The 14270-nt window shown below is 37.7% G+C and overlaps 2 protein-coding genes across 5 annotated transcripts in view; one reads left to right on the top strand and one right to left on the bottom strand.

Moving 5' to 3' along the window:
* The first annotated feature begins 806 nt into the window (after positions 1-806).
* Positions 807-6833, top strand: LOC137185114 (galactose-specific lectin nattectin-like). Its single transcript, XM_067593379.1, has 6 exons — positions 807-1285; positions 1329-2046; positions 4364-4388; positions 4889-4974; positions 5452-5586; positions 5922-6833. The coding sequence occupies exons 2-6, from the start codon at positions 1858-1860 to the stop codon at positions 6108-6110; spliced, it is 624 nt and encodes a 207-aa protein (XP_067449480.1). The 5' UTR covers positions 807-1285; positions 1329-1857; the 3' UTR covers positions 6111-6833.
* Positions 6834-12282: 5449 nt separating this feature from the next.
* acss2 (acyl-CoA synthetase short chain family member 2) overlaps positions 12283-14270 on the bottom strand; it is a 36504-nt gene continuing 34516 nt past the window's right edge. For all 4 annotated transcript variants that reach the window (XM_067593376.1, XM_067593375.1, XM_067593377.1 and 1 more), the window contains one exon: positions 12283-14205. In XM_067593376.1, coding sequence (XP_067449477.1) covers positions 14078-14205 — 128 coding nt within the window. In that variant the 3' untranslated portion in view covers positions 12283-14077. The remainder of the gene's footprint in view (positions 14206-14270) is intronic.

Genomic DNA, 14270 nt, shown 5'->3' with positions numbered 1-14270 from the left:
TTAAAAGCTTGTTATATTATCCATTGTGTCAAATCTTCATCTGAAAAGTAACTAGAGTCCAAAATTAACACTCGCCATTCACCAAATGTGGGTAAATTTAGTCTTTGGCGAGTAAATTATGGAGACTACCTGCCACTCTGGCCAGTGGAAGAAATGAATTTCCTACATGCACTGGAGAAAGCTGCTGGTTCACTGTTTGTTTTACATGCAAAAATAACTGCTGATATTTTGGCAACAAAATAGTTGTTTATTTAATCTTCATTGGGTAACATAAACATGATCCTGTTAATGATTCACTAATAATTTGGGATTTTTAAGATAAAACAGTGACATACACACATACATACATACATAAAATAAAACATTGACATACATAAATTCATAATAAAATGTAACCCAAACAATCGCTGTCACATGTTGCTCAGCGCAACCACGTGTACCTGTGATGTAAATAAAAATGTGGAGATCCAGGAGACACTTTGGCCAGACCTGTTGATTGCCATTACAGAATAACAGAAGGAAAACTGCTATCTGACCAAGAAACCAAACTGGCACAATGAGGTTAATTTCCTCAAGTGCCACCATGCCTTGTTACCTTTGGACAGAGCCAGGCGAGCCCTTTCCATCTGTTTCTGGTTCAAGCTAAGCTAACAGACTGTAGCTTCATATTATACAGACATGAGAGTGGTAACATTAAGGTTACAAACAACAACAACAACAACAATAATAATAATAATAATAATAATGTTACAGAATGTTGCATTACTAAATAATGTTATACTCTGAAGACTTGTGTAATGTGTTTTTCTGCCATGGAGGAAATCAATTCATGTCAAGTCAAGAGCATCTTCCCACATCTTTACTGCAGAAACACACAGAGAACTGAATCATCTGTCAAGCAGTCAAGATTTACTGCTGTCTGAAACTGAAAAATACCAAAAGAACAATGCTTAACTACCAGAGAAAATCATTTTGATGCTCCAAAGAGCCTGACAGGACAGAGATTGAGTGTGTGGCTCATGACAAAATATATAAATGTGGACTTTATGTTCTGCGTTAAAGGACTTTCTTCTCCTTGGATTAATAATATCTCAGGGAAACTTTCCTTGCGTGAAATTGTGTTTTATCCTCAAAAAGTCTTTTTCCAAAAACTGGTGTTGGAAAAGGGGGGGATCATCTTATAATCAGGGTTGTCTTATATTCTGGCCAATTCAGTACAGTACTTACAGTATGTAGAGGAATTACAGGGGTCCATGGCTGTGATGAGAACAGTTGTGCACATACAGTACAACTGTTGCCAGTCGCAGCTTAATTCCAGAATGGCAAAGAAAAAACCACTATAGAAAAACACTCATGACATCTGAACTACCATTTTCCAGAGAGAAAAAGAATGTTTTAGGGTCTGATTAGATCAAATCTGAGCTTTTGGCTATCTTCCTAAACCCACACACCCACATTCACATTTGATAGAGCTTGAGCATTTTTCTGAAGAAGAATGCGGAAAAATGAACTGCTAGACATGTCAAATCAGACTCACGGATGTACTGTATATTCTTTTCGTTTCCTTGATGTCCCATGTGGGGAGGCCCCCCTGTCATCTGACATGAGGAAGGCAAGTTTTACATTCCACAGCCAAAGAACTCTGACAAGGTATAAAATGACCAACTGGTTTTCCTCCATGAAATCTATCCTCTCCTCAGCTCTGCCCGTCAACACTAAAGCAAAAGGTAATATTTCAGATGTTTATTACCCACCTATTAGGGCTGTAACTAACAACTATTTTCATTATCAATTAATCTGTTGATTATTTTCTAATTTCTTAATTGATTAGTTGTTTGGTACATAAAATGTCAAAAAATGGTGAAAAATGTTGATGACTGTTTTCCAAAGCCCAATTCTTCAAATGTCTTGTTTTGTGGAGACCAACAGTCCACCAACAGTTTGTTGGATTTAATGTTTAATTTGTTATGTTTAACACAGATGGCATCAGGGTGTCACTTGGTTTTCTTCCTGTGTTTGATCAGCACACTGTTCACTGCAGGAACTGTAAGTAAAACTTACAAAAGTGTCCTTCTGTCTCTTTTTGGTGGTGGTGGTAGGAGAGAAAACCTAGCAATTACTTTCATATACGACTTCATTATTTTCCCATCACATTGTGGCGTCAAACGTAATCACCACCTGAATTACAAACACAGACAACGTTTTTCAAATTAATGAAGCACTGCATTAAACCGTGCGACATGAAGCCTACTTAAAACGTGGGGAGGTGGGTTTGAAAACTCAGAATGTTGTCACCAGAGACCGAGGTTTACATCTTGAGCCCCTCGTGTGTTAAGGTTTAGGCAACGAAAACACTTTGGTAAAGGTTGGTGAAAGATCATGGTTTTGGTTAAACGTTAAACACATTGTGTCATGTGCTTAAAGTATGGCTGCCCCCTAAGAGTCGACCAACCTTTAGTCAATGAGAAGAGTCTTAGTCGAGCAGGTTTTCATTGGTCGGTTGGCCTAAGCTCGAAAGCTGCACCTTGTCATGATAAGGTCAAAACCTAGTATGACTAGACTGCTTATGAAATGCTAGAGGGCTTTTCATTTGAAACAGCGAAAATAGGAAGTGGCTGAGGTGACCAATGGCATATTTTCATCACTTGGTCAGTGACCCTGTCCGCTGTGATAACAGAAGCACTGATTCCTCTGGAAATATCGGTTAGCTCCTGCACTTTCCTGCTGGGAAACCGCCTAAAATGAGAGACAGGAAGATTTAACAGAGCTAACTGACTCACAGGACTGAAAAAGGTAACTCCTTGCTGGTTGTTCCGACCATGTATGTATAATAAGACCTGTATATGGCGTGGCTGCTCAGCCTTGTTTCCAATGATCTCTGTGGCCAGTCGTGGTATTGCAGTGAAAAATTCCCCTGCCACCCAAAAAGCATTTTCCCCATAGACCACCAATATAAGAGAGAGGTCTGTAAAACTGTTGACAGGATGCTTCAAACCGCAAACAAGGTCAATTAAGACTCTTTCTATTATGAATTTTTGATCCATGGAGGTTTTATGTTGATAAAAGTATCCTTGAACCAAGAAAAGCGATTTAAAAAGCCATGAAGTCATAACAATGTAAAGTCTGTGGGCCGAGCAGGAACTCACCGGTGGGGCCAGCAGGAGAAACACTACTGAGCATGTTCAGTGGGCCACATACCTCCTGAAGGAAACGCGGAAGCTAAAACATTTTTGGCGTATGCACCAAGCGAGCAATTCTTATTGGACTGAATGGGCGTCATCTTTGACACATTCAGAATCATTACTGCTTTTGCTGTTAGCATTGTCGTTAACAGGCAGCTCGCTTTGTGCATGTACTTAAAATTCATATTTTAAAGGCTCGTTACGGTCTGTATTTCTCTGTAATGTAGCACAGTGTTAACAATATAACTTATAACACAATTAAATTAATATGATGAATGTGCAACGACTAGTCATCACACATTTATCTAGTCAACTAGTTTATCTAGTTGACTAGATAAACTAGGAAAATCTTCGGTTGGGGGCAGCCCTGGCTTCACTGTGGACTTTATTCTGCATTAAACAAAGACCTTGGTGAAGTGATGCCAAGTGCCCAAGCATAACCATAAAAAGGTTTAATAATAGTATCACTACATTCAGATATTGAATTGCAAGAACAGATATTTTGTCGGGGAAAAAAAAGAAAAGAAAAAGAAATGTCACCAAACTTTTTAAGCTCAAATTATAGTTGCCACATCCGCTAGGGTCCGCGTGACGTAAATCTCGTCATCAGAGGGTGTGCGCATGGGCTATGTGCGGACATCCGTGTACCTGCAATTTGTTGTGTCCATGCAGACCTGTCCGCACCAGTCAGCGCGGTCACAACATTGTGTTCCTGTAGAGGGCGATCTACTGCGCATGTGTGGGGCGCGTTCTCCGAACGGACCCCAGAAGGTAGTATAAACACATCAACTACCCGTCCGCGTCCATGTGCGTCCGCTCAGGAGTATAAATGAAGCATGACTCATACATTCAGTATCAACATTTTTGCAACAATTATAATTTGTGCGGCATTACGTTTCCTTCTAAACATATTTGCTGTTGCAATTCAGTAGTAGATAAACGGAATTTCTAGGAGACGGAGTTGCAGGGTTGACCAAGAGAAACTATTGGTCTTAAATTAGAACCATCCTGGGGAGATGCTTGAGTTGCTTTACAGTGTCTTTTCCACATACAGCATGGACTACACATAATGTTAGTTTTCTCTTTATATTTACTACATAAAAATCTGTGGAGCTGCTGAATTAAACACTGAAATGTGCAGATTCTGAGCTTATTAAATAACCTGTTGTTTGTGTTCACAGGCCATAGATAACCCAGACCAGCAAGGTTGGTAACTGTGACTTTTATTTTTTAGATTTGTTTGGCTGTTTTAATCATTCCAGTTAATTATTTCAAAGAAGTACAGGGTATGCACTGACATTTTTTCATGAGACTATCTCCCTACCCACCGCTGCCTGTAGGGCTGCAACTAACTGTTATTTTCATTATCGATTATTATTATTATTATTTTCTTGCTTGACTGATTAGTTGTTTGGTCCATAAAATGTCAGAAAATGGTGATAAATGTTAATCACTGTTTCCCAAAGTCTAAGATGCAACCTCAACTGTTTTGTCCACAACCCAAAGATATTCAGTTTACTGTCATAGAGACTAAAGACACCAGAAAAATTCACATTTGAGAAGCTGGAAACAGAATTTGGAAATTTTCTTGTGGAGGATGTTATAGCAGCATATTATCACCCTTTTTATTGGAATGACACATTCATCACTAATAAGTGTAATGTCCACATATGCACCTCATTTCTAACATGACGAGTGTGTTGCAGTTTCTGGCTGTCCTCCTGGTTGGACTCAGTTTGGCTCTCGCTGCTTCATTTTCTTCCGCATTGCAAGGGCTTGGACTGATGCAGAGGTATCTACTATTATTCCTTTGTTTACACTGGTGCTATGTTGTCGAACAGCCTTCCGTTAAATATCTAGCTGTTAAAAGATGAAAGGGGCTTATAGAAGTCAGGTCAGAACTTATTTATGGAACTGGGCCACAGATTTAAAATAAAATCTTCAAATGACATTTTTACTTTAGCCATCAAATTGTCTTTGCTCTACTGAGGTATTTTAATGCAGGTGTTTTTTGTTTTTTTTTAATTGTGGTGATGTGCATTTGCATTTTACTGTTTAGTTTTATGTTGAATGTCTTGTGTTTCTTTACGTTTCTTTGGCTTTTAACATCTTGGAACCATGTTTGATATTACTGTCATTCCTCTGTAAGTCCTATATATTATGTATAAATATATATATATACACACACACACATCTTCCTTTCTCTTGCTCTATTTCTCTGTACTCCAATCCCTCCATCTAATTCTTGTACCTCTGCTTCTCACTCTAGCGTACCTGCATTTCGGCTGGTGGGAATCTGGCCTCGATCCACAGTGCTGATGAAAACAGCTTCCTCAGAAACCTGATTGTAAGAGTGACTGGCCATCCTTTTCATACCTGGATCGGGGGCTTCGATGCAGTGAAAGTGAGACATACAAACACACAGAATCTGATGCAGCTCTTTCTGCAATTAGAGACAGTGATCAATATTTTTCACCATTTTCTGACATTTTATGGACTAAACAACTAATCATTTTAGAGACCAAATGACTAATTGTTGAATCAAAACAAAAAAACAACAGATTAATTACACAACAACAACAAACAACCAAACAAAAAATCCAACACAAGACTCTCCAGGATATTTTGTGAGGCTTTGGTAATTATTGAGACAGCAGGTTGCTGCTTTGTTGTACTTGGTTGTATGATATTGTCATGTGTTCTCATTATTTTTGTGTTATATTATATTTCCTCTTTCAGGAGGGAACGTGGATGTGGACTGATGGCTCAAGGTTTGACTACAGGCGCTGGAGTGTCGGGCAACCAGACAACCATGGAGGAGTAGAAAACTGTATAGAGATGAACTGGGGAGGTACAAATATCTTTTCTTCACTTCCTGATGTTGATTTTTATTGTGGAGAAATAATGATGCCTGAAAATATTTTTTGAACAATACAGTGTGCTGTATAGTCATGTGTTGCCTCTGTTGGTATATTAGTAGGTATACTCAAAGCATTCTTAAGATTTGTCTGATAAGCTTTAGAAAATGTACACATATGGACATTTAGATGTAATCTTATCCATTGATTTAGTTTGAAAAAAACTAAACTCTGTAAAACATTTATAGTGGCTTTGCTTTGTTTGTCAATCTCTCCCTACAGGAAACTATTGGAACGATGGCAGGTGTTTCTGGACAAGACCTTTTGTTTGTGCAAAGGATCTGTGATACATCCTACCATGTGCCACCATGCCTGCCTTGATGAGGAATTCACTTCCTCTTTAATGTCAGGCTCTACTGACAGTCCAAGTAAAATCAAATACTTCCAGATCAGTAAACAATAGAAATTGTGTGATTATTAATTCTGATTTTTGATTGTTTGATAACATTGAGTTAATGGATTTAGAGGAAAAGCTACTTCACTAAGATGGTTTAATGGGATTTTTTTGTCTGTATAGTCATATACACATCTAGGCTAATATAAGAAACTGAAAGAAGAATATCTACTATTATTCCACTGACAAAAACAATACTCTGAAACAGCTTGTGCCTGTCATACAAACCAATATTGTAGAAAAAAAGTTCTCTTTCTCATTTTACTTAAGTTAATGTTGACAAAACAGTAAGTGGACATGAGGCGTTTAGAGCTTCCATCAGCACAGAGACCCTTCTACTAAGACTCTTTTTTGTTTTTACCAATTTTAACTTTTGAAATTATGTAATCAACCAACCAATCAGATACACATAAACCATGTTCTTCATTGAAAGCATATTTTTGTCTGGTCTTGATTTCTTGGCTTTGTTCACATTTGAAGTATTTCTTAAATAGTTAAAGATAAATGACTTATATTTTAAAGACAAGAGAAGAGAGACACAGAATCAGAATTAAAAAACAGTTCTAAATGTTTGACTCAGACCAACACACCAAAACCAGCCACGTTTACTATTTCTATGTGTGTTAAACTTGAATCAAAAATATTGGTGTTATTCCTGTCCTTTAGAAGGGGATAAATACCATAGATTTATATAATCAGGTAAACTACAAAATTACACATTAATCCTACATAGCTTGAAAACACCACAAATTGTGGCTTTACAGTACATGTACCGAGCAGATTCAAGATATTAATACAGATTTACTATAGATCTGTAATGGAAGAAGTATTCAGATCCTTTACTTCAGTAAAAGTACCAATACAGCAATGTAAAAATACTCCATTAAAAGTAAAAGTCCTGCATAAAAAAATCCTACTACAGTAAGAGTACTATGAGCTTGATGTAGTTAAAAGTATTGCAGTAAAAGTACATAAGTATTATGAGCTTGATGTAGTTAAAGTATTGCAGTAAATGTACATAAGTATTATGAGCTTGATGTAGTTAAAGTATTGCAGTAAAAGTACATAAGTATTATGAGCTTGATGTAGTTAAAGTATTGCAGTAAATGTACATAAGTATTATGAGCTTGATGTAGTTAAAGTATTGCAGTAAAAGTACATCAGTATTATGAGCTTGATGTAGTTAAAGTATTGCAGTAAAAGTAGTGGTTTGGTCCCTCTGACTGATATATTATTATATATGACATCATTAGATTATTAATAGTGAAGCATCAGTGTTAGAGCAGCATGTTACTGTTGTAGCTGCTGGAGGTGGAGCTAGTTTACACTACTTTATATACAGTTAGCTAGTTTAGTCCAGTGGTTCCCAACCTAGGGGTCGGGCCCCTCCAAAGGGTCAGCAGATAAATCTGAGGGGTGGTGAGATGATTAATGGGAGAGGAAAGAAGAAAAAACAAAGTTCTGATACACAAATCTGTTTTCAGTTTTTGGACTTTTTCTCTAATCTTTGATTTTTGCTGAAATATTGGATCATTTGAACATTTAATGAAATGAAAGCATGTGAGAAGTTTAGAGGGAAAAATCACTATTTGGTGGAGCTGTTAACAACTCATAGACATGTGAAATGTGACCCCGACTACACACTGCTTTTTGTAAGACGTCAAAAGCCAAAAAGGTTGGAAACCACTGGTTTCATCTTTAACAATGTGTTGTATTTTAAAAGCTTGTTATATTATCCATTGTGTCAAATCTTCATCTGAAAAGTAACTAAAGCTGTCAAATAAATGTAGTGGAGTAGAAAGTACAATATTTCCCTCTGAAATGTAGAAAGTAGCATCACATGGAAATACTCAAGTAAAGTACAAGTATCCACGTACTTGAGTAGCAAACTTAGTTACTTTCCACCACTGCTGCACATAGTAATACACCACAGATTTACTGTGTGTTTGATCACTATACATAGTCACACTTTCTCATTTTTTTTATGCAAAGGAAATATTGTTTATGAGAAATTAGCACACTTTACCCCACTGGTTCTCAAAATGTGGGGTGGGCCCCCTGGTGGGGGACAGAAGCATTGCAAGGAGGGACACGTGATGAGGGACGAGCAGAATCATTAATTAAGTCTGATTCATGTGAATAAACTAACAACAGAGAATTCTTTAGTCTCTATGACAGTGAACTGAATATCTTTGGGTTGTTGTCATTGTTGTTATTATCTTTATTAGTAGTTTTGTTGTTGTTGAGTCATTGTTCATTGTTTTTTTGTTCCCTTTTGCTTCATACTATTGTTTTGCATTATGATGTAATGTTGTTTACTTGTATGGACCCGAGGAGGAGTAGTTGCTACCTTGGCAGTGGCTAATGAGGATCTAAATAAATAAATTAAAATACAATGTAGAGAGCATCCCATGCAAATCTAACTTGAGCTAGTTTGTGTAATTACAGCTAACCAAATAAGACATATAAATAAGAAAACTTACAGCCAAATCATATCAGCCACTCCAGAATACATGATGTTATGTGTCAAGTCCAGTTAGAAGTGAATGTCAGCTACAGAGATGAATACTCATGAGAAGCAGAACAAGCAGCCCTGCAGAAAGCCCGGTCACTAACACATATCCAGTCAGGTAGAGGTAATTAAATGCAGGTCTTACCTTACAGGAGCTTCTTTCTTGGCCTTGTGTCTGATTTATGAAGTCCTCAAAGTTAGTTGAGCTCACCCAGCAGGACCAGCAGGGACAGCGTTGAGTCTGGATGTTCCTCCTCTGTATCTTCAATTAAGTAATGAGAGATAATCAACGACACGATGCAGAGGTTTCTCAGTATATTAACTGCCCATTTTGTTGGCTTTTTCTGTATTAATCTCATCCTCCTCTTCCTCTATCATTTTAATCTCCTCAAGTGTCAGTTCCTTGTGTTGTTTTTCACTTGGTTTCTTTCTTTTCTTCTCTATTTCTTTTTCCTCTGCTGTGTCCCATTCTTCAAAACTTCATAATGAGTAAGTTTTGACAGCTGTGCTCTTTAATGTTAATGTTTAATGTTTTATGTGCTATGGTTACAGGTTGGGTAGCGGATGAATTTGCTTGAGCCGAACTATGTGTGCAATAAATATGTCTTTTTTTTTTTTAATCAATCAGCGGACCGAATATTTTTTCATCCAGATAGTTAGAAAAGTTGGTTACGATTTATTCTACAGGCCCTTTAGTTTTATACAAATTTCCTTTCATTTTTCTGAGTAATTTGTAGGTTATGATTTTTTTTTTCTTCATTTTACAGGAAGGGTGGTGCAAAAAAAAAAAACCCCGGAAGAAAAGTGCTAGCTGTGCCTTATTTGTCTTGATTAATAGACTTTGTGATGAAAAGTAGCATAATGAAATAAAATGGTCGTTGGGGAAACAAAGAACCTGATAAAAACCTATTTCATAACAATTAGCTGAAATTTTTCACAATTCCATGCTTAATGTTACATTATATTTTTTGGTCTGTAATAGATTATTTCTGTCATATTTGACGTCATAACTAAGCCATCTTAACACTTTTTTTCCCCATTTCCTAAAATAATTTGACCAATTACACCACCCTGTCCTGAAATTTAACAGTTTTAAATACCTGCAAATTTCTCAGAACATTTCCAGGAAAGTAGTGTAAAATCGTGAGACCTGTAATATAAGGCGTTACTGACAAGTCTTTGAGTTTTCTGGAAATACTGTTCAAACAGCGGTAAGTGTTTTGTTTTGTTTTATTACCTTTTTAAAGAAACTGATGGTTAACTCTACACCGTAAATATGAACCTGCTGCACATCGCCGGCCATAAACTTGTGCCGTCGCCATTATGGTTATTGTAGTTTCCCTCCAAATTCCCGCTGTAGCCGTTAGCTTGATGATGATAATCCGTTGACTTCTTATTGTTCTCATTTCTGCTTTCTGCCCCTTTGAGCCATTGTCCACCAGCATTACCAAGTAATTACCAGCCTTATCTTGTCTCTAATGTAATGTTGGCGACGCTGTCTGCTGGAAGTGACCCTTACCTGATGCTTCTGCTGGTGGCTAATGTCGGCACTGGTACTTTCAGACTGAGCCGTTAAGTTACCGTTAGCAAAAGTTCCCGTTAGCAAAAGTTCCCTCCTGTTGACAGCACCTGCTGGAGCTTCAGCCTGAAACCTTCACAAACGGCTCTGGAAATTCTGTTTTGACACATTTCTTCACTTATCCGCACGTCTTTGGACTGTTAACAAGGATATAAAGACCTTAGCGCAACCGTTTATTACCGTAATGCTGCGGCCGTTGGCTTTTTTTTTTTTTTTTTTTTTTTTTTTAAAAACCTGCTCTACGCTGCCTCTGATTGGCTTACACTGATCGTCTGATGCTGCATTCACTGCTCCTCGGATGGTCCCATCATCCTGAGCTGGGACGTCATTCTTCTGACTTGTTAAGGTGTGTTCATGAGCTTTTAAGTCATAATGTGGAAACAACACGGACGCTACAAAGATGTGTTGTATTTGGTCCCAGACTTGTTGCTGCACTAGTACATTCCCTAAAACAACTAAAATATTACTATACTTCTCTAACTAATCTAGGTCACTCTACATTGACAGCAACTAACAGTTCCAACCTGATGCCATATTGTAAATTACATGAGCAAAAAATTGATATGAAATGTGAATTAGAATTTTTTTTTGCCATCAACAAAAAACATTTACTTTCATCTGCCATGTTTCTGCATATATGATGTCAACTTTTTACAAGTCATGTGCCAAAATTTTCTGATTTGAGGGGGCATTCACATGAAATTTCCCAAGCAAGAACTCATTTTTCCAATTATTCCAACACCACATGAATGCCACATTACTATAACCATAACCAATTTCACTCCTCTGTTTTGTTGGTTTTCCCCTTTAATTTGTCACTAATTTGCTTCTCTGTACTTACTCATTACACCTTATTGCTTTACAGCTCTGTTGCAGCAGTTTTGGTTAAGATTAGAAAGTACTGTCACTCACCCTGGTGGACAATTTCAGTGCTGCAGGTGCAGGGAGGAAAAAAAAGTCCAAATCCAATGATTGCTGACATCTGGGGCTGACAGAGCGGATTTCAGAGAGATCTGAGGGATGTTTCAACGACTGATACAGACATTATTGAATATGTTGAATTTCATTGCTCTTTCCATGAAGTTATACTATACTCAACAGCACAAAACTGTGAATAAATAAGGGTTATTGTGTTCCTAATACACTCCTCCACCTGTATAAAGTCATACAGGTACATAAAGCTAAACATTACTCTGCATTGAATAACAATTTGTGCCTGATCACTAGTTGGAATTTTTTTAAGCACATCTACTCCTCCTTCATTGATCTGAATTTTTGGACTCCTACATCCCTGGAGGCTTCAATTTCCCACATCATACTTGTGTAAGTTGAATACTGGACCACGATTGGCTCCAAACTAGTTGTTTGTTCACAGATCATGCTCCTACATCCTCGTGTTGAACTGAGATTTAAGATGACCACAGAGAAACTTTCCTCCTTCAGCAGATGAATGTGAAAACAAAATCTGCATATACATCATCCTGCACAGAGAAGCTCAAACATCCAACTGAAGGAACAAGAAGACAAATAGTTTTGTGTGGAGGGGGGCTCTAAAATAATAATACTGACTAATAATTTAATGGCCCAACATTGCCAACAACCAACATGAGGTTTGTAAATGTGATTTTGATCGCATGACCCTTCAGGTACAAACAAAGTACTCCGTAATGCATAAAGGAACAGCCAGAGACAGAGGATGAGAGGCAGTAGTCATGTCCATTTACTGTCATTGCATACACTTTGATACAAACAGGGAAATGAAAACAACACAAAACTGAGGATGAACAGAAAAAAAACAAACAGCAATGTTCTCTTTCCTTCATTAGAGATATTATACAGACAAAAAAAATGCTTTTGAATCAAATAAGCAGCTGCACTTTTTTTAAACATTAGATTATTATCTTTTTACACCCAGCTCCACTGTTATTTACCATAGGTTGGCACATTCAGACACAAACAGCAAAAAAATTAAAAAAATAATAATGAAAAGCTGATGATAAATCTATACGGAGGTCCTGCTTCTGGTTCATCTCACTCAAACAGTCAGAATCAAATTCTCAAAACCACAGATGTCTACAAACCAAACTGAGAATAGAAACCGTTCAAGCCCCAAATTAGCTCCTAGTTCAGTTATTACGTTGATGCAGTGTACTTTTGCTTGAAAGGTTGTTGTTTTGATCCACAAACAGGTTAACTTTTCTTTGATAAAGACAATCTTAAATACTCTTGTTTCCTCGAAATGAATAAACAAAAGCCATGAATAATGACACCAATGATGTCTTATTGACAACTGAGCCTTAGCTTTGATTTAAAGGAACATTTATTATTTTTTATAGTAATACCACTATCATGATCCATGCTTCCCTTCTATAATTACAGCCGTTTGGAAGTGATTCTGGTACCTTTATTAATTAGAGACTCTTATAAAGTCTGAATGAAATGTGGAACTAAACATGGTGAAACCAAATTTGACTCTTGTTTTCAGGTTTAGAAACAGTGTTTGGTCTTTTGGTGACCAGCAGCTGGTTTGGGGCTTTTGAGAGGAGCCAGATGTTTGGTGTCTGAGCTTTATGACGTCGAACACATTTCCCAGACTGACAGAAGAGTCTGATGGCTTTTCTACAACTTAAAGAAGAAAAAGAACAAACAAGCGTGCAGACATACTAACAAAAATACCCAACAAAACCTATGTCAAAAAAATCAGTCGAAATAAAAACAGAAAAAAAAAGACAAAAATCTACATATTTGTTTAAAAAAATACAATAGAAATTAAAACTAGTAGAAATATTGAGCGTTCTGAGATTCAGCTGATCATCAGTGTACATAACAGTACTATGGCATCGAGCGAGGGGAGGAGACGACTTGTTATATTAACTACAGGGCAGTTAAAGGTAGCACTTCATATGGGACTTATTCCAGTGTGTTTACTCATCTTTTGACCACAGAAAAAACTATTGTGTTGACAGATGACTCACTACTGTACAAATACTGAAACTAGATCTTTAGTTAGCAGTAGAGAAGTAGATATTGTTGTGTGTTATTGGCTTAAACACTGAAATAAACCTGAAATGAAGTGTTACCTCTCACCCAGAAACAACCCCTGGCTTCTCGCTCTCATAAAACATCACTGCCTTGTATTTTAACTGCAGTTTCAACGTCTACTTTTGATGTACTTATTAATTCCTAGACTTTACTTCTGGCTGTTAAAATGATCAGTTAACTATTGTTAGCGTGAAGTTTCTACCAGTTACCAGACAGATGTTGGCAAACCTTATGATGGACAGTGGGGGTCATTTTTTAAATACAGGCTCTGCTGCACTCGTCCTCATCAGGAGCTAAAAGGTTGTTTGCTGGACAAGACCAAGTTCTTGGAATTTCCTCCTCCTTTCTCCTTCCTCCTCCTCCTCCTCCTCTTTTTTCTTCCCTGGTTGGATTTGTGGCCGCTGGCGTGCGGCTGCAGTCGGAGGCTCCCTGCGAGGATCTTCGAGGCCGTCACACCGCAGAGCAGCATCTGTTCTGGAAGAGCTGATCGACCACCGACGTGTCCGCCAGCGTGGAGATGTCGCCAAGGTCCCTTTCGTCGCAGGCGATTTTGCGGAGCACCCGTCGCATGATCTTACCTGCAGAGAGCACAGGGCAGAGGTGACGGTGAGTTCGTTAAAGGACTTTTAGAGAAGGATTTAGA

Source organism: Thunnus thynnus, chromosome 6 (genome assembly GCF_963924715.1).
Source record: "Thunnus thynnus chromosome 6, fThuThy2.1, whole genome shotgun sequence".
Taxonomy (NCBI): Eukaryota; Metazoa; Chordata; class Actinopteri; order Scombriformes; family Scombridae; genus Thunnus; species Thunnus thynnus.
This window is presented reverse-complemented; position numbering and strand designations above follow the sequence as displayed.